The sequence below is a fragment of the Bos indicus genome, chromosome 9, assembly GCF_029378745.1.
Source record: "Bos indicus isolate NIAB-ARS_2022 breed Sahiwal x Tharparkar chromosome 9, NIAB-ARS_B.indTharparkar_mat_pri_1.0, whole genome shotgun sequence".
NCBI lineage: Eukaryota > Metazoa > Chordata > Mammalia > Artiodactyla > Bovidae > Bos > Bos indicus.
Genome location: NC_091768.1, coordinates 11,596,625 through 11,618,319, shown reverse-complemented (window position 1 = coordinate 11,618,319; position 21,695 = coordinate 11,596,625). Strand labels below are relative to the sequence as shown.

The 21,695-nt window shown below is 38.6% G+C and overlaps 1 protein-coding gene across 36 annotated transcripts in view; it reads right to left on the bottom strand.

Moving 5' to 3' along the window:
* Positions 1–21,695, bottom strand: part of RIMS1 (regulating synaptic membrane exocytosis 1) — a 606,383-nt gene that overhangs the window by 242,897 nt on the left and 341,791 nt on the right. For all 36 annotated transcript variants that reach the window (XM_070795691.1, XM_070795693.1, XM_070795713.1 and 33 more), the window contains one exon: positions 4,533–4,873. In XM_070795691.1, coding sequence (XP_070651792.1) covers positions 4,533–4,873 — 341 coding nt within the window. The remainder of the gene's footprint in view (positions 1–4,532; positions 4,874–21,695) is intronic.

The following is a 21,695-nucleotide window of genomic DNA, read 5'->3' as shown; positions in this document are numbered from 1 at the left end:
CGGAAACATTCAAGGAAATGTGAATATAAGTATGTCCATTTCAGAAATTAATTCTACTAGCGTTCTTGCCTGGAGAATCCCAGGGATGGGGAGCCTGGTGGGCTGCCGTCTATGGGGTCGCACAGAGTCAGACACGACTGAAGCGACTTAGCAGCAGCAGCAGCAGCACTTCAGTTGTAGAACAAAAGTACTTTTTAAGAGATCATGTGCAGTCCAACACTTTTTAGGGAATTGGTTAGAAAAAAAAAAAAAAAAAAAGATTGAAGCTGAGCCTTCTTTGTACCTTCCCCAGCAAAAATTATAGAAATGTTGACGTTTTGAAATTATTATTCATTTTTCCTCCCTCTCAGGCCTTCTCCCCTCATTCCAAAATGCAGAGCACAGGGAACCATGTTCAATATCCTATAATCATAACAAAAAAGAATATGAAAATAAAAAGCAGTTTGTGTTCTACTTTGCTCTCCATCTTGTAGGAGGCACTGACAAAGATAAAGGAAAAGTGTTTCACAGTTTGAATATTTAAATTACATTGTTTAAGATGCCCCTGTGCAGCCCTTTTCTGAACATTGTAGTCCATCTGCTTTGGGCAGCTTTCAGCAAGGACACCCGAAGTTACAGAAAGGGGATGCCTTACCAAAGCATTCAGACCCTGTATGCTCTACTGTGCAGTTAAAATGGGGACAGATAAGCTCTTTCTGGAATCCTTAGATCCATAGAAAGGGCTTTCTAGAGAGAACATTGGAAGTCCAAAAGCAGACTTCATGAACAAAAACTGAGAATAATATACAAGATGGGGAAAAGTAGAGCGGTTTCTATTGTCCATTATCAAAGTAGTAATTGCTAAAATATGTTGTGGGATCAGTTTGAGCAGGGGCTGGTGATAATGGAAAGAAAGGGGAGAGGGTTTCCAATGACACAAAAGCAAAACAGAAGCATGGTCAACTCTGCCTGAGGCTTTTAGATTACTTGGTCCTTTGAAGTGGGAGAGATTTTCAGGGAGGGTGGAGTTTCACAGGTAGCATTGATGTTTTCCCGTGTAAGGGGTCTGCTATGAATGCAGTCATCATAATTAGAGTTTTCATAAAAATGTGATGAATGTACTGCAAACCTCAGTAGCTCATTAAAGCAGAGTTGCCCTTGTGGAAGTTTCTATAGAGTCGATTTTTTTGTTGCTGTTGAAATACTGATGAAGGATGCTTACCTTGCAGAGTTCATGTGCAGATTAAAGGAGACAGCATCTGTGAAGATGCTTTATGAAAGGATAGCCTTATATGCAAATGGGACTCTTCTCCAGTCTCTCTGATTCTTGTCTTCAAAATAGGCCTTTTCTCACCTCTAATGTTTCCATCCCCACTAGCTCCTGATGAGTGTACAAATTAGGATCAAAAAGACTAAGATCTTGTTTCCAAAAGAAATATGTACCCCAGTGTTCACTGCAGCACTACTTACAATAGCCAGGACATGGAAGCAACCTAAATGTCCATCAACTGTTGAATGGGTGAAGAAGATGTGGTACATATAATATACAATGGAATACAGTAATAAAAAGGAACAAAATAACAGTAATAAAAAGGAAGAAAATAATGTCATTTGCCACAACATGGATGTGACTAAAGATTGTCATACTAAGTGAAGTAAGTTGGGATGAGAATAACAAATTTGGTATGTTACCACATGTTTGTGGAATCTAGAAAAATGGTACAGATGAACCTATTTGCAGGGAAGGAATAGAGACACAGACGTAGAGAACAGAACTTGTGGACACAGTGGTGGAAGGAGAAGTGAAGTGAAGTGAAGTGAAGCTCAGTCACGTCCGACTCTTTGCGACCCCATGGACTATACAGTCCATGGGATTCTCCAGGCCAGAATACTGGAATGGGTAGCCTTTCCCTTCTTCAGGGGATCTTCCTAACCCATGGATCGAACCCAGGTCTCCCGCATCACAGGTGGATTCTTTCCCAGCTGAGCCACAAGGGAAGCCCAAGAATACTGGAGTGGGTAGCCTATCCCTTCTCTAGCAGATTAGGATTCCCGACCCAGGAATCAGACCAGGGTCTCCTGCATTGCAGGCAGATTCTTTACCAACTGAGGTATCAGGGAAGGAGAGAGTGGGACAAATTGAGAGAGTAATATTGACATACATACACTCACGTGTAAAACAGATAGCTAGTGGTGGAAAGAGAGGGCGGGACGAATTGAGAGAGTAGCAGGGACACACACACTCACACGTGTAAAACAGATAGCTCATGGGAAGCAGCTGTGGAGCACAGGGGCTCAGCTTAGTGCTCTGTGATGACCTAGGGAGTGGATGGACGGTGGGAGGGGGGTCACAGAGGGAGGGGTATATCTGTATATATAACTGATTCACTTTGTTGTATCAGAAAAACTAACACAGCACTGAAAAGCAACTGTACTTCAAAAATAAAAATTTTTAAATAATGTAATGTAAAACAAGACAGCCAGCCACTTCTTCAGGCTTGGCTCATTCTCTCAAGGACCCTGACTACCAACCAGGTCCCCCTTTTCCTCCTTCTCCAGCCCCAACATCCTCACTGTTGTCCTCGGTATTTATATAATCAGCAAGTCATTTATATCATCAGGAAAGCTATTTGTCCTTATCAGTCTTTTTCAAATTTCATCAAAAAGCCTCTCCTCGGTGCCTACTCTCAACTTCTTTGTAGTTTTTCACAGTTCATCATAAGCAGGACTCAAATTTTCTCTTTGGAAACTCTATACTTCCAAACTCTTCCTCTCCTTTAAAAGAAATCCTTTTCTGACCAATCGTGAGCTGCCCTTTCAGCATCCTTTCTTTCCTTAACTCACAGCACTTTGTCACCATGCTGCAAGTCTGACCATCACGAGGGTGGCTCTGGTGTCTTGCCATCATGGTCTCTCCGATTTTGCCTGCCCATCCCACAACTTCTGGGTGTCCTATCTGCCTGTGTTCAGAAGGTGCTCCCCTTTCCTGTGGCCTCCAAAGGACTTGTGTTTGTATTGTCGAGCTCTGATCATGTCAGCCCTCTGGGCCAGTTCACTGCCCAGGGTGGTGTCTTCCCTAGGGGCCGGTGTGGTCTCTTTCCCAGGATCTGAATGAAAAGGGACTATGCCCCAGTCATCTTGATGCCCTCTGGCTCCTGCAGTGTTCAGTAATGGTAAACACATGGTGCCTACTGTCTGCATTCACTAGAGGCCTCCCATGGGCCTGCTGCTGAGCACAGGTGCTCACTCAGTCCTCCAACATGCCCGTGAGAATCCCTGGTGACAGAGCAAGGCCTGGAATCCGGATCACTTCAGCTTTGAAGTCTTTGAGCTTACTGTGGGAGTTTCCTTTGACAAGCAGATCAGAAGCCTTCCTTGGATCCTACCCTCGGATCCTGTCCTCCCACCCAGTGGAATAAATAAGGGTCACACAGGCGAAGGCAGCCACACCCAGTGCTAACCGTCAGGTGTCCCAGACTCCCAGCCTCGGGAAGAAAAGGGCTATATCCCCCCTTGTTAACGCTGTCCCCACCTACTGCACAGCATCCTGTCTGGTCATTAATACACGGTTGCTGCTAAGTCGCTTCAGTTGTATCCGACTCTGTGACCCCAGAGACGGCAGCCCACCAGGCTCCCCCTTCCCTGGGATTCTCCAGGCAAGAACACTGGAGTGGGTTGCCATTTCCTTCTCCAATGCACAAAAGTGAAAAGTGAAAAAGTGAAAAAGTGAAAGTGAAGTTGCTCAGTCGTGTCTGACTCTTTGCGACTCCATGGACTGCAGCCTACCAGGCTCTTCCGCCCATGGGGTTTTCCAGGCAAGAATACTGGAGTGGGCTGCCATTGCCTTCTCCATGAATGAATGATACAGTAGACAAACTGAAATTAATAAGCTGATCACGTGAGCCCAAACTTACAAGCCTCCATTGCATTCCGTTGTTTTCAGGATAAAGTCTGTGAAATTGAACCTGGCTAAAAGGCCCAGTGTGACCTGGGCGCTCAGACCTCACCGTCATCCCCTGCTCCCCCCCCCTTCTCCAAATCACCCTCCAGCCAAGACCAGCCTCTGGGTGGTCCCACTGTTCCTTCTGGCCAGACACCCATGCACCCATCCCTTGCTTCACCTGGCTCATCTCTAGTCACCTTCAAAGCTCAGTGTAGAAGAAAGCATCCTTCAGGAAGCCTTTGCTGATGCACCCCCAGCCCTAAGTGTGTCTGTTCTCCATATTCTTCTCTCAGAGCACAGATTCAACTGCAGGACTCACTCTAATAGCCAATAACAGCCAATGGCTGTTCTCACCAAAGGGTTGAAAGTTCGTAGTACACTTGGGTGACTTGTTTACCTCCATGTGGGACGTGAAAGACAAGCTTCTCAGCAAAGGCCTCTTAAGGAAAGATAGGTTCTAGAGAGAGACAAAAGCAGTGGGCTCCCTATTGCTTTTCTGGTTGAGTCTGAGAGGCACCCTTTCTGCATATCCTAGCGGTTCGATTCCTGAAGATGGGTTTGCTCTCCATTTAAGATCTTGCCCTTTGCCTGTGGGTTGCTGACCTCTTACCTGTCTCTGGGAGGCTCGCTTCTAGATCTGGAGGATGCCTGCTTCTGCTCAGGGCCCCCGGCTTGCGGGGCGGGCTCAGCGCCCTTGGTCCTGTCCATCTGTGCGCCGGGGGTAGCCTGGTCCTGGGCGGAGGCCGCGGCGCTGCTCAGGGGGGTCTGCGACCTCGAGCGCTCTTGGAGCCGGGCTTTCTTCTCTCTAGGCGCCTCGGAACCCGCCCCTGTAGCCGTGTCGCTGAGCGTTCCGTCCTGACTGGGCTGCTGAGGGCCGCTGCCGAAGAACCACGCCCCTGACTTGGTTAAGATTTCCTGTTGCTTTCGACACAAATTGCATACCCACATAACCTGTTTGAAGAACAGAGAACAGTGTAAATTTTCTGTGCTGTGGAAATAAATTTATTTTCATCACACTAAAATATCTCTTAAGGCAAAACAGAATGGTTGTCATTTTTATGTTGATCCTTGAGCAGTTCTTAGGAAAATGACCCCTGAACAAGTTTATGAATGCCTGCAGCATGACCCATTGGAAACCATAGACTTATGGTAACCAGAATAGAGCCTTTCTTGGCATTCATAATCTATGATTCTGAGTTTTCTATTACTATGTATTCACCACATTTTGAATGACTGACTCTGAAGTTTCATTTAAAATATATTTGTATACCTGTGGCGGATTCATTTTGATATTTGGCAAAACTAATACAATTATGTAAAGTTGAAAAATAAAATAAAATTTAAAAAAAAAAAAGAGAAAAAAAAAAGAAGCAGAAACTCCAAAAAATAAATAAAAAAAAAATATATATTTGTAAAAATGGTCTAAGCAAGGTAGTTGATTGATTAGAAAAATGTTGTAGGGAACCATGGAATTAATATTTATGTATATACGCCTCAGTGTGTCAAAGGATTTAGAAGCTGTCTTCTCAAGAACCATCCATTATTAAAATCAATATTATAAGATATTCAGGAGGAATTAACAAACAATGAAAGGTAGTCGCTGAAGAACAGGACAGGCTATATATGTTCTCTAGTTTACTAGTAATCAACTAAGCTCAGCTGTAAGAGCTATTTTGGAATAATCACTGGGAAACACATCCGATGATAAATTATGAAATGTATCACCACTTAAAATCTATATAGCTGCTCTCTTCTTGGGCACACTTAGTGAAGTGAAGGTAATGATGAGGACAATGGTGTTCATAGAAATAATGAATAATAATATAACAGCCAAGCCTGCCTCACTTACTCTTCTCAGAATGCACTTCAGTTTTCATTTTGTATTTCAGACCCAGCACCTCCAGGAAGGCTGATCACCTACCTCTAGGTGCCCATTTCCACTAATAAGACTAAGTCAACAGTCATTCAAATATACCGTTCAAGAATGGATAAATCCTAGATACATCAAGCGAGAAGCAATGCAAGACAGTAGAAGAAGCAGCATTTAGTTGGCAAAAAGAAGAAAATAGAATACTGAAAACTTTCCAGTGGATACGAGGAAAATTATCACTTGTTACTGTTTATAAGACTAAAGCTAAAGTGATAATAAGGAAATGAGAATAAAAGCAATACATTTTAAAAAGAAAAATATTGCAGATGAACTGTTGAGAACTCCTCCTTTCCAACAAAGAAAATTCAAATGAATTAATAATATGGGGAAAACTAGGATGTAGCAAATATATTTGCTATAATATGTTTAAGCTTTATGACACTTAACTCAGCCCTCTATATTTCCTTGGGTCATAAAACAAAGAAAATGTGGTCCACAAAATCACTTAATTATAACATCTGCACAGCATATTATATCATGGACTTTCCATCTACTGAAATGTTAGACAAGATGAGCAATATGCTGTGTATGCCTATAGCAAAATAAAGGATCTATGGAGTGGAAATTCAATTTAACATGCTTGCCAAATATGGCTATACTTTGCACAGCATTCGTCCATCTCTTTGATGTTGTAAATAAGGTCCCTCAAGTTCTGACTGATTGAACGTAGAGGTATCAGTGATAACGTCGTGAGGATGATGCTCTATAACCAGGACTTCCATCAACAGTGACACCATGTCTCCTCTCCCCAGACCCTGGATGAGGACAGGTGACACCCTTCCTCCTTGGCTGCCTCATTGTTGCTAAGACAGTGAAGAGAAAGTCTGAATTCATAGAGTGCTAGGACACTGATATGAAATTTTGACTATTTCACAGTAACAGGAAGCAACAGTTAGAACTGGACATGGAACAACAGACTGGTTCCAAATAGGAAAAGGAGTATGACAAGGCTGTATATTGTCTCCCTGCTTATTTAACTTACATGCAGAGTACATCATGAGAAATGCTGGACTGGACGAAACACAAACTGGAATCAAGATTGCCGGGAGAAATATCAATAACCTCAGATATGCAGATGACACCACCCTTATGGCAGAAAGTGAAGAGGAACTCAAAAGCCTCTTGATGAAAGTGAAAGTGGAGAGTGAAAAAGTTGGCTTAAAGTTCAACATTCAGAAAACGAAGATCATGGCATCTGGTCCCACCACTTCATGGGAAATAGATGGGGAAACAGTGGAAACAGTGTCAGACTTTATTTTTCTCCAAAATCACTGCAGATGGTGACTACAGCCATGAAATTAAAAGATGCTTACTCATTGGAAGGAAAGTTATGACCAACCTAGATAGCATATTCAAAAGCAGAGACATTACTTTGCCAACAAAGGTTCGTCTAGTCAAGGCTATGATTTTTCCTGTGGTCATGTATGGATGTGAGAGTTGGACTGTGAAGAAGGCTGAGCACTGAAGAATTGATGCTTTTGAACTGTGGTGTTGGAGAAGACTCTTGAGAGTCCCTTGGACTGCAAGGAGATCCAACCAGTCCATTCTGAAAGAGATCAGCCCTGGGATTTCTTTGGAGGGAATGATGCTAAAGCTGAAACTCCAGTACTTTGGCCACCTCATGGGAAGAGTTGACTCATTGGAAAAGACTCTGATGCTGGGAGAGATTGGGGGCAGGAGGAGAAGGGGACGACAGAGGATGAGATGGCTGGATGGCATCACTGACTCGACGGACATGAGTCTCAGTGAACTCTGGTAGTTGGTGATGGACAGGGAGGCCTGGCGTGCTGCGATTCATGGGGTCGCAAAGAGTCGGACACGACTGAGCGACTGATCTGATCTGAAGTAGATATTAAAATTTTATTGATTGCACTAATAATTTGCAAAGTATTACTTAGCACCAAATTAGTTTCTTTTCTACAAAAACATTAAGGTGTACTTAGGATAAATATACCTTTCCTTTAAAACTATACAGAACACAGCAAAATTTACAATTATTACACAAGTTCCAAAATGAAATTAAGCTGAGTAAACAGGCAGAAAAAGAGCACACATCTGCATATTTCTTATAAAATTGTTATCACAGTTTTATTTGATTGTTTCATGATTTTAAGTATTATAAAAATGGACTAATAAAAAGTAATTGTCAGATTTGGACAAGTTCCAAATTTTGAATATGTGCAAAACTGCTGTAGGATTAATAAAGGCAAACAGAATGTGCTTTTTATTCAGTTCAGTTCAGTCACTTGGTCATGTTCAACTCTTTGTGACCCCATGGACTACAGCCCACCAGGCTTCCCTGTACATCACCAAATCCAAGAGCTTGCTCAAACACATGTCCATGGAATCGGTGATGCCATCCAATGATCTCATTCTCTGTCATCCCCTTCTCTTGCTGCCTTCAATTTTTCCCAGCATCAGGGTCCTTTCCAATGAGTCAGTTCTTCACATCAGGTGGCCAAAATATTGGAGTTTCAGCTTCAGCATCAGTCCTTCCAATGAATATTCAGGGTTGATTTCCTTTAGGTTGAACTGGCTGGGTATCCTTGCAGTCCAAGGGACTCTCAAGTCTTCTCCAACACCACAGTTCAAAAGCATCAGTTCTTTGGTGCTCAGCTTTCCTTATGGTCCAGCTCTCACATCCATACATGACTACTGGAAAAACCATAGCTTTGACTAGACAGATCTTTGTTGGCAAAGTAATGTCCCTGCTTCTTAATAGGCTATCTAGGTCAGTCATAGCTTTTTCTTCCAAGGAGCAAGCATCTTTTAATTTCATGGCTACAGTCACCATCTGCAGTGATTTTGGAGCCCAAGAAAATAGTCTGTCACTGTTTCCATTGTTTCCCCACCTATTTCCCATGAATTGATGGGACCAGATACCATGATCTTAGTTTTCTGAATGTTGAGTTTTAAGCCAATATTTCCCCTCTCCTTTTTCACTATCATCAAGGGGCTCTTTAGTTCTTCTTTGCTTTCTACCATAAGAGTGGCGTCATCTGCATATCTGAGGTTATTGATATTTCTTCCGGCAATCTTGAGTCCAACCTGTGCTTCATCCAGCCTGTCATTTTGCATGATGTACTCTCCATAGAAGTTAAATAAGTAGGGTGACAATATACAGTCATGATGTACTCCTTTTCCAATTTTGAAGCAGTCCATTTTTCCATGTCCAGTTCTAACTGTTGTTTCTTGATCTGCATACAAATTTCTCAGAAGGCAGGAAAGGTGTTCTGATATTTCCATCTCTTGAAGAATTTTTCACAATTTGTTGTGATCCACACAAAGGCTTTGGCATAGTCCATAAAGAAGAAGTAGATGTTTTTCTGGAACTCTCTTGCTTCATCTATGATCCAATGGATGTTGGCAATTTGATCTTTGTTTCTTCTGCCTTTTCTAAATCCAGCTTGAACATCTGGAAGTTCCCTATTCATGTACTGTTGAAGTCAATTAAGTTTTACAATTCACTTAATTTTATTTTTGATTTATTTAAAAAGTTACAGTTAATGGTTAGTAGAAGCAGCTACTTTAGCATTTTGTAATATTATTTATTCATTTAAATCTGTGATATTATATTTGTCAAACTCTAACAGTTAGGAAAACTCTTGTTTAATTCCAAATTTTCCTACATCTTATTTATTTGTGTACCACAGTATTTTTTATATTTGTATTTAAAAATTAATTAAAAATAAAATATTAGTCATATTTTTCAACACAGTTCATATCAAACATTGCAGACATGTATAAAAATAACCAATTAGTTGCTAATAAGCAATGCAGTTATTTGTGCTTAAAGATTCTATTTTTGAATTGATTGTTAATTATTATGCTTGCTTGTAACTGTAGAAAAGTCCACAAGTGGGTTGGGGATCCTTTCTTAATTGATTTTTTTTCAAAGAGGAGAAGACATATGTATATATAAGTCTATATGTATATGTATATATACGTCTACTGGTATATTTACCTCTTAACTATATTCATAATATATTTTTAAAAGTAGAATGGTGTACACTGATCCTTTACTGCCATTTATTGATGATTTTATTACTTTTGTTCATTTCAGTTGTACCAGTGTTTCCACATACCCACTAGGATATTAACTGCCCCAGCCTTTTGTGTATTTATCAATTGAATTAGTAGCATTTTCTTACCCATTTAATAACTATTTGATAGAGTTTTCAAATTGTTACTTGTCATATCAACTATTTTTTTGTTACAAAGATGACTTTTCATTTTACATTGTCTAATCTGTTGTGCTCTTCCTTAATGATTGTTCTGTTGCTTCTAATTTAGCACCAAAAATTCTGTGATAAATATTCACTTTTAATTTTCATTGACTATTTATATGATTTAATATGTTACAACATAATTCTTGATCTCTCAGAATTTATCTTGATATGTGACAATAGACAGGGATCTAAAGTGGTTGTGTTGCCCTCATAGCTAACAATCTTGACATGATGTACTGGATAATCTCTCATCTCATCACTGAGCTTGAAAGAAGCATGTCGTGTCTAAACAGCCCAGGTTCTCACCTCAAATCCACCCCTTGTTTGCTGTTTACTCCAGCCCCTTTCATAGCCTCCATAACTCATCAGTAAACTTGGGATCCTGGCAGTTTCTAACTCACTGAGACATTTTGGGAATTAATGGCATAATTCATCTAAATCACTCAGCACAGAGCCTGACAGACAGTAAAAGCTTACCAGGCACTGATCACCGTGGTAATGTCTAATTATGACTAACAACTAATCATTACCATCATCATCACCTCGTTAATCATATGTGTAAAATTTGGGGGGCTCTCTGTAGCATACAAAGCCAGCAAGAAACTTGTATTTTGTTCCTACAGAGAAACAAACAGATGTTCCCGAGCACTTATTAATCCAACCCCGTCAGTTAAATTATGACGCATAGCCCTCTGTCTTGATCACTTCCACGTGGGCTGCCTGATGGCGTGTCTCTCACTGCTCCTGTTTGTGTAACTATCTGTGTGGGTCATGGCACGTCAAAGGGAGTGGGGAACACTGAATATGATGACCCACCTTCCTGCTCCGCTAATGAGGAAGTTACATCATCTCTCTATATTTCAGTTTACTCATTCATAAAATAGGGAAAATAATAATAGTGATGCTTTCATAGACTATGTGTTAGGATTTAGTCAGTGAGAAAATATATACAACCTTGTTTAGCTCATGGAAAGCACTCAATACATATGAATGATTAACAGCAAACAAAAATTCACTGAAGATGACTTTAGTTAAAGGTAAGAAGTCTTTTTTGTTTTCTGTAAAAAGTGCCATACTCTGGACATATTTCTGATTTAAACAAGTGTTTCTGTAATGCACTGTTTTTTTTTTTTTTTTCTAGGCCATGGGCATACAGCAGTGAACAAAATGACATATGGAGTTCACATTCCAGTGAAATGATAGTAAATAGATGAGGAATGCAGGGTAGTGAGAAGTGCAATAGAAAAAAATGAAAAAGAACAGACATTCTGTGTGGTGGTGGACAGGGTTGGTTTACCTTCATACTAGCTGTCGGGAACATTTCACTGAGAGAGGGTATTGAAAAAGTCCAGCTGTTACAATAGCAAGTGAAGACGATTTTGGGGAGATATAAACCTTTTGATTTCAAGGCAGTGAAGGCAGAGCCCAGTAGTAGGTTCACCAAGCAACTAGGGTCAGAGTAAATGGACCTTTGGGAGTCATGGCAAAGACTGACTTTCGTGATGAGAGTAACAGAAACTCCTGGAAGGTTTTGAGCAGAGAAGTGACCTAATGTATTATGTTTTGATAGGATCCTTCTAGCTACTGTGTTGGGGACAAAATGCAGAGACGCAGCTGAAAATCTTTTTGAATTGAATTCTAACACAGTAAGTTCCCTACATAGTGTGAGTTCTGTTCAAAGAGCTGGTTCATAGGTCCAGTCTGTAAGTTCAATAAAGGTAGCCCAGCTAACACAGTGGGTTATACAGCAATGTACTGTAATAGGTTTGTAATACTTTTCACACAATTTATACATAAAAACACAAAAAATAAATAAAGCATTTTAATTTTACAGTGCAGTAACCTTGAAAAGTAGTACTGCATAGCAGCTGGCATACAGGGGCTGGCATCACGTGAACAGACTAGAGGACTTACTGACTGGAGGAGAGGGCATGGGAGATGGTGGAGCTGAAGGCTCATCAGCAATAGCAGACAGAGGCAAGCTGCAATTTTATTCATGCCTGATGCTGGTGGAACACACGTTCACATCTTTGAAATGTTGCAACTTGAATGTTTATATGTTGGGGGTTTACTATCCTGCTGTTTGGGTTCATTTTTGCTATACATGTTTTTTAAGCCCTGTAGGTTATCTTTTCCTGTCATTTTGTTGGTGGTGAATCTCTTCTCATATACAGCACAAGACTGAATTGTATTTATTTGTCTAATTTTTGTGTTTTAGTAGCATCTAGAAATGCACAGTCCTTATTTTAGAAGTCCTGACTCATACTCCTTTCCTAGCATTCAGTAAGTTTATTGACATTTAATAAATTGTGGCAATTATTATCACTATAATCTTAATTTAAGGAGCAGAATCACATCTGTTGTTTTCAGGGACAGTATTGAGGACCTCTGTATGAGAATTCACAAGTAAGTTCAAATTTGTCATTTTTAATGACATGCACATGTTCATGCTCAGTCGCTTCAGTCGTGTCTAACTCTTTGTGACCCTATGGACCATACATAGCCCACTAGGCTCATCTGTCCATGGGTTGCCATGCCCCCCCTCCACCCCCCTGCCCAGGAGAATCTTGCCAACTCAGGGAATCTGTGTCTCTTATGTCTCCTGCATTGGCAGGCAGGCTCTTTACTACTAGCGCCACCTGGGAAGCCCCTTCCAGTGAAAGAAAGTGTATAAAGTCTAATAAAATATTCTACTCTGAGTAAAATGACTCTTATTATAGATATTACTTGGTCAATAGATAACTGGCATTATGGAAATTCACAAGTAATATTGAAGTACTTTTTATTCTTTTGATTTATAACATCATATAAGTTTCACATGTACAATATTTTATTTTGAATTCTGTATGCAGGACTGCATGCTCACCACCAAAAATTTAGTTTCCACCTGTCACCATCGAGTTGACCACCTTTACTCATTTCAGCCTCCCCAACCTGCCCTTCACTCTTAACTGATGCTCTATTCCCTGTAACTTCTGGTTTTGTTTTGTTTGTTCATTCGTTTCCTTGTTTTATTATATTGCACTTATGTGTGAAATTATTTGTCTTTCTCTATTTGACTTATTTCACTTAGCATGATGCCCTCAAGATCAATCCATGTAGTCACAAACGGAAAAAATAATTATCTTTTTTAATGGCAAAGTAATATTCTGTTATATGAGACACATCTCCTTTATACATTCATCTGTTGACAGGAACTTAGGTTGTTTCCATATTTTGACTATTGTAGATAATGCTATGGTGAATATAGGGGGGCTGCTGCTGCTGGTAAGTCGCTTCAGTCATGTCTGACTCTGTGCAACCCCATAGACGGCAGCCCACCAGGCTCCTCTGTCCCTGGGATTCTGCAGGCAAGGAAAGTGAAAAGTGAAAGTGAAGTCACTCAGTCGTGTCCAACTCTTTGCGACCCCATGGACTGCAGCCTACCAGGCTCCTCCATCCATGGGATTTTCCAGGCAAGAGTACTGGAGTGGGGTGCCATTGCCTTCTCCTGATATAGGGGGGCTTTTTTTTTAATTAGTGCTTTTATAATCTTTGAATAAAACACCCAGAAGTGGAATAGCTAGATCATATGGTAGTAATATTTGTAATTTGGGTGGGAACACCTATAATTCCTTGGGGCTTCCTTGGTAGCTCAACTGGTAAAGAATTCTCCATATTAGCTTCACCAATTTACAGTCTCACCAACAGTATGTGAGGGTTCTCTTTACTCCATATCCTTTGATTTCTTTGTTGACACAATAGTTGTTCAGTAGCACATTGTTTAGTCTGCATGTTTTGTGATTTTCCAGCTTTCCAGCTTTAATCAATCTCTAGTCTCGTAACTTTGTCATTAGAAAAGATTCTGTATACAATTTCAATCTTCTTAAATTTTTTGTGTCCCCATCTATGGTCTATCCTAACAGTGCCCCATGTACACTTGAAAGGAATGTGTATTCTGATGCATTTGGATGGAATGTTCTGTATAAATCTATCAAGTCCATTCAAGTCCATTTTGTATAAGGGGATTCCCAGCTGGCACAGTTAGGAAGGAATCTTCCTGCCAATGCAGAGGCCATAGGTTTGATGCCTGGGTTGGGAAGATCCCCTGAATGAGGAAATGGCAACTCATTGCAGTAGGATTGCCTGGAAGATTCCGTGGACAAAGGAGCCTGGCAGGCTACAGTCCATGGGGTCACTAAGAGTTGGACACAACTGAGGGATTGAGCACAGTTACATCTGATGTTTCATTTTAGGCCTCTGTCTCCTGTTTAACTTTCTTTCTAGATGATCCATCCATTGATGTACTGATGCTTCTATACCAGGTGCATATGTATTAGTCACTGTTATGTCTTCTTGATGAATGATCCCCTCTATCTCTATATAACACCCATCTTTGTTTTGCCTTGAAGACTATTTTCTCTGATATGAACGTGGCTGTACTGTCTTTTTGCTGCCATTTCCTTAGCATATAATCTTTCATCCCTTCTCTTTGAGCTTATGTTTGTCTTTAGAGCTATAGTTTGGTCCTGTTTTTTAATCCATCCAGCCACTCTGTGTCTTTTCAATGGTGAATTCAAGTTATTTATATTTAAGGTGATTATTAATAAATGAGAACTTAGTATTGCCATTTTATTTTTTCCTTTTCTGGTTGTTCTATATCTCCATTGATTCTTTATGTTTTTGTCTGTCATTTTAATTTGGTGGTTTTCTATTAATATCTCATAAATAACATAATCTGTTTAATGCAGATGACATCTTATTTTCATTTGCCTACATGGATATCATCCTTTTTTTTTTCTTCCCTATTTATGTTTTTGTTGTCTCAAATTATTATTTTATTATGTTGTGAGTTTGTTACCAAATTGAAGTAGCTATTGTTTTTTTTTTTAATTGCTTTTTCTTCTTTAACAACCTATTTGATTAAGAACCTCTTCAGTCTGATTCTATTTATCTACTTATTCAAAATTTATGTATTTAAAAAATTTGGTTTTGATGTGGACAATTTTTAACATCTTTATTTAATATGTTATAATATAGCTTCTGTTGTTTTTTATAAGTTCTGTTTTTTTGGCCGTGAGACATGTGGTATCTTAATTCCCAGATCAGGGATCAAACCACAGTCCCTGCATTAGAAGGTGAAGTCTTAACCACTGGCCTGCCAGAGAAGTCCCACCAAAGTACTTTTGACTTTTTTTTTTTTTTTCAAGTAGAAGAGCTCCTTCCAACTTTTCTAGTAAGGCAAGTCTGATGATGATGAACTCCCTCAGCTTTTGTCTCTCTGAGACAGCTTTTATTTCTCCTTCATGTCTGCAGGGTAACTTTCCTGGATAGAGTATTCTTGCCTGATATTTTTCCTCTATCAGTGTTCTGAGAATGTTATTCTCCTTTCTTGGCTTGCAGAGTTTCTGCTGAGAAATCTGCTGGCAGCCTAATAGAGGTTTACTTTGCAAGTGACCATCCATTTTTCCCCAGCCACTTTAAAATTCTTTGTCATTGATTTTCAATAGTTTTAATATAACATCTTTTGGAAATGGTCTTTTTGTACTGAGATAATTAGGTGTTCTCAGTTCCATGGAATGGTAAGTCCAGTTTCTTCCTAAGGTTTGGGAAATTCTCGATTAATATTTCTTTAAATAAATTCTCTACTCTTTTCTTCTTTCTTCTCCTGGGATAACTATTCTGTTAATTTTGCACTTCCTAATAGGGTTAGATAGTTCTTGCAGAATTTCTTCTTTTTTAAAATGTCTTAATTCTCTTTCCTCTTGTGCATGTATGATTTCTAGACTTCCAACTTTGAGCTCACTAATTCTTCCATATGGTCTGTTTTATTTCCAATGTCTTTAATGCATTCTTCTTGCCCTTAATTGAGGTCTTCAGCTCCAAAATTTCTGTTTGGATCTTTTTCAGAATGTCAGTCTCTTTGGTAAAGTATTCTTTCTGTTTGAGAATTTTATTCCTAAACTCATGGACCTGCATGACTTCTTGCTTCTCTGCATCTCTTATTCCATTTTCATCAGAACTCCCTTTTTGCCATGCCATGTGACATGTGGGATCATAGTTTCATGGCCAGGGATCAAACCTGTGCTTGAGAGTGTGGTGTCTTAACCATTGGACTGCCTGTGAAGCTTCACAAAGTATTCTTGAAGCTTATACATTAAATGGGTATTTATTTAATAAATTATATACATATCTATTAGATTAACACAGTATTTGCAGGATAAAACTTGCAAAATATAAATTTAAATGAATGAGATTAAAAATACATAGAATAATAATAGAATAATGTATATAAAATATATAGAAAAATAACATAATAATAATTTTATTTTGTACTTGAATAAAATTATAAAACAATCCCAAAAGTATTAGAATATCCTAATTTTAAAAATAAAGGAACACAAATCTAAATATGCTAATGTCAAGGAAAAAAATCACAAAATTAAAATGTGTTTTTGGTCTAAATGTTAATAAAATACAACTTATCAAAATTTCTGAGATGTTGCTAAAGTACTTTTTAGAAAATCATAGCTTTAAATACTGCATTCCAAAAGAAAAAAATTACAAAATCAATTATCTCAGTTTTAACAATAAAAAGAACAAAAATAATAAAATTAATTAACAAGAACAATGAAATAAAGAAGAAAACAATAAAGATGAGAGGGGAAATCCATTACACATAAAATTTAAAAATCAATAAAACCTAGAGAAAATCAATGAAATTAGAAACTGGCTTCTTTGAAAGGACTAATAAAATTGTTGAACATCTCACTTCACTGAAAAAAAAAAAAAAAAAAAAGGAACTAGAATTACCCAAAGAGAAGACAGTGCCACAGACCCTAGATTCATTAAAAAGATAAATAAGGGAATATTATGAACAACATAATATATATTTATTTATATATAAGTATATATGCTGCTAAGTCACTTCAGTCGTGGACGACTCTGTGCTATCCCATAGATGGCAGCCCACCAGGCTCCCCCGTCCCTGGGATTCTCCAGGCAAGAACACTGGAGTGGGTTGCCATTTCCTTCTCCAATGCAGGAAAGTGAAAAGTGAAAAGTGAAAGTGAAGTCGCTCAGTCGTGTTCGACTCTCAGCGACTCTGTGGACTGCAGCCTACCAGGCTTATCCATCCATGGGATTTTCCAGGCAAGAGTACTGGAGTGGGGTGCCATTGCCTTCTCCGTAAGTATATATATTTATATATAAATATATATATATTTTTTAATATTATAATTTAATATTTTAACATTATAAATATATATATTATATATATAATACATATTATATATTTATATAGAAACATATATACTGAATATGTTTATAAATTAGTATACTATATATATAAATAGTATATTTATTTATGCCTTTAAATAAAATGTGTGTGCTTAGTGGCTCAGTCATGTCCACCTTTTTGTGACCTCATGGACTGTAGCTCACCAGGCTCTTCTGTCCATGCATGTTCCAGGAAAGATTACTGGAGTGGATTGCCAGTTCCTACTTCAGGGGATCTTCCCAACCCAAGGATCAAACCTGCATTTCTGGTATTGGCAGGCAGGTTCTTTACCACAATCGCCACCTGGGAAGCCCCAATAAATTAATTAACATGCATTAAATAGAGAAATTCCATTAAAATTCAAACTACTAAAAGCAATACAAGAAGAAATAGAAAACCTGAAGAGCTCCATAAGTAGTAAAGTGGTTGAATTCATAATTAAAAGACAATATACAATGAAAATTCCAGAACCAGATATCTTTAATGGAAACGTCCTTTAAAAATTTAAAAGAGTAAATGATACCAAAATAATACAAAATTTTTTTAGTACAAAAGTGGAAAATGGACCACTTCAACTTATGAACTCATTTTATCTGGCCAACTTAGCATTGAAACTCAATTTCTGATACAAGAAAACCCTGCTATAAGAGAATAAAGTTAAAAACCACAATCCCTGAAAAGCATAGAAGCAAAAATCTTTAAGAAAAGATTTATCAAATCTATAGGAAACTCACCATAAGCAGTATATTTAATGTGAAAGTCAAATGCTTTCTACCTAATGTCAGGAACAAAGCAAGGATTTCTGTTTTCAACACCACTATTAACCTTATAGTACAGATCAGAGCAAACACAATAAAACAATGAAAATAAATAAAACATAAATAGGAAAAATTAAATCTATTATTATTTACAGAAGTAATAACCATACATGCAAGAATTCCTAAAGAATCAACAAAACACGCTACTGGATAAAAAGAAGTGGTTGTATCTGGCAGTAAGTCACAAAGTCAATAGAAAAAAATCAATATAAATACTTAAAAATTAATTTAGCAACAATATATGTAAAAAGTTCTACACTAAAATTTATACAATGCTCCTGAGAAAAATTCATAAATACTGCTATAGACTGGACTGTGACCCCCTCCCCAACTAATATGGTGAAGTCCCAACTCTCTTAATTTGCTTATATATGACAAATCCCTTATGATTATACAGTGGAAATGAGAAATAGATTTAAGGGACTAGATCTGATAGACAGAGTGCCTGAGGAACTATGGACGGAGGTTCCTGACATTGTACAGGAGACAGGGATAAAGACCATCCCCATGGAAAAGAAATGCAAAAAAGCAAAACGGCTGTCTGAGGAGGCCTTAAAAATAGCTGTGAAAAGAAGAGAAGCAAAAAACAAAGGAGAAAAGGAAAGATATAAGCATCTGAATGCAGAGTTCCAAAGAAGAGCAAGGAGAGATAAGAAAGCCTTCCTCAGCAATCAATGCAAAGAAACAGAGGAAAACAACAAAATGGGAAAGACTAGAGATCTCTTCAAGAAAATCAGAGATACCAAGGGAACATTTCGTGCAAAGATGGGCTTGATAAAGGACAGAAATGGTATGGACCTAACAGAAGCAGAAGATATTAAGAAGAGGTGGCAAGAATACACAGAACAACTGTACAAAAAAGAGCTTCATGACCCAGATAATCACGATGGTGTGATCACTCACCTAGAGCCAGATATCCTGGAATGTAAAGTCAATTAGGCCTTAGAAAGCATCACTACGAACAAAGCTAGTAGAGGTGATGGAATTCCAGTTGAGCTATTTCAAATCCTGAAAGATGATGCTGTGAAAGTGCTGCACTCAATATGCCAGCAAATTTGGAAAACTCAGCAGTGGCCACAGGACTGGAAAAGGTGTTTTCATTCCAATCCCAAAGAAAGGCAATGCCAAAGAATGCTCAAACTACCACATAATTTCACTCATCTCACATGCTAGTAAAGTAATGCTCAAAATTCTCCAAGCCAGGCTTCAGCAGTACGTGAACCATGAACTTCCAGATGTTCAAGATGGTATTAGAAAAGGCAGAGGAACCAGAGATCAAATTGCCAACATCCGCTGGATCATGGAAAAAGCAAGAGAGTTCCAGAAAAATATCTATTTCTGCTTTATTGACTATGCCAAAACCTTTGACTGTGTGGATCACATTAAACTGTGGAAAATTCTGAAAGAGATGGGAATACCAGACCACCTGACCTGCCTCGTGAGAAACCTATATGCAGGTAAGGAAGCAACAGTAAAAACTGGACATGGAACAATATACTGGTTCCAAATAGGAAAAGGAGTACATCAAGGCTTTATATTGTCATCTTGCTTATTTAACTTCTATGCAGAGTATATCATGAGAAACGCTGGGCTGGAAGAACAAGCTGGAATCAAGATTGCTGGAAGAAATATCAATAACCTCAGATATGCAGATGACACCACCCTTATGGCAGAAAGTGAAGAGGAACTAAAGAGCCTCTTGATGAAAGTGAAAGTGGAGAGTGAAAAAGTTGGCTTAAAGCTCAACATTCAGAAAACAAAGATCATGGCATCTGGTCCCATCACTTCATGGGAAATAGATGGGGAAACAGTGGAAACAGTGTCAGACTTTATTTTTCTGGGCTCCAAAATCACTGCAGTTGGTGACTGCAGCCATGAAATTAATAAAAGACGCTTACTCCTTGGAAGGAAAGTTATGACCAACCTAGATAGCATATTCAAAAGCAGAGACATTACTTTGCCAACAAAGGCCTATCTAGTCAAGGCTATGGTTTTTCCAGTGGTCATGTCTGGATGTGAGAGTTGGACTGTGAAGAAAGCTGAGCTCCAAAGAATTGATGCATTTGAACTGTGGTGTTGGAGAAGACTCTTGAGAGTCCCTTGGACTGCAAGGAGATCCAACCAGTCCATTCTAAAGGAGATCAGTCTTGGGTGTTCATTGGAAGGACTGATGCTGAAGCTGAACTTCCAATACTTTGGCCACCTCATGCCAAGAGTTGACTCATTGGAAAAGACTAAATAGTTCTTTTAGGTTTTTCTTACAATCTTATAAAAAAACCCAAATGAACGTCTTGGCCAACCCAATATTTCTAATTAGCTAATGAATAATAGAATGCTATATATAATTAACTAAAAATTAGATAATAATAGGGTAAATAGAAAATGCAAAGCAAAAGGGTAAATTTAAACACAAATACAGTGACATGGCATAGAATGTAAACAAATAAATGTTCCAGCTGAAAGGAGAAAATCATTAGACTGGATTTTGTAAACAACCTAGCTGCTAACTAAAAGAGATATTCCTTGAGTATAGGGATACAAAGAGATTAAGCAAAGAGAAAACAAAAGAAATATCACGCAAACAGTGACCAGGAGAAAACTAATGTAGTCATACTAATGTGAGGCAAAGTAGACTTGGTGGAAATATTGATAAAAAGACACATTTCAATATAGTAAAACATTAATCCATCCAAGAAAAGCTATGGTAAACCTAGACACATTATTAAAAAATAGACACATTATTTTGCTGACAAAGGTTCATATTGTCCAAACTATGTTTTTTCCAGTGAGAACTGAACCATAAAGAAGGTTGAGTGCCAAAGAACTGATGCTTTCAAACTGTGGTGCTGGAGAAATCTCTTGAGAGTCCCTTGGACTGCAAGGAGATCAAACCAGTCCGCCCTAAAGGAAGTCAGTCCTGAATATTCATTGGAAGGACTGATGCTGAAACGGAAGTTCCAATACTTTGGCCACCTGATGCAAAGAACTGACTCATTGGAAAAGACCTTCATGCTGGGGAAGATAGAAGGTGAGAGGAGAAGGGGATGACAGAGGATGAGATGGTTGGATGTCATTATTGACTTGATGGACATGAGTTTGAGCAAGTTCTACGAGATACTGATGGACAGGGAGGTCTGACATGCTGCAGTCCATGGGGTCACAGAGCTGGACATGACTCAGCAACTGATCAACAAAAATCCATTCAATGACACTAATATCTAATTGTATATGTATTAACATTATAGTCTTAATATATAAAATAAAACATGCATAATAAAATCAGTAAAGTTATAAAGATTTGAACAACGTTGCCCTCATCAACAAGCAGAACTGTGTTTATTAACTGCAGAATCACAAACGTGTAAATGTGTACATCTAACAATGCTGTATGGATGTGGTGCAATCTTCAACACACACACACACACACACACACACACAATCCCACTATGTTTTCCTGGAAATGAATAAGGTGATTCTAAAATTATTATTATAGAAAGCTAAAGGCCAAAAATAACTAAAACCAATCACATAGAAAAAG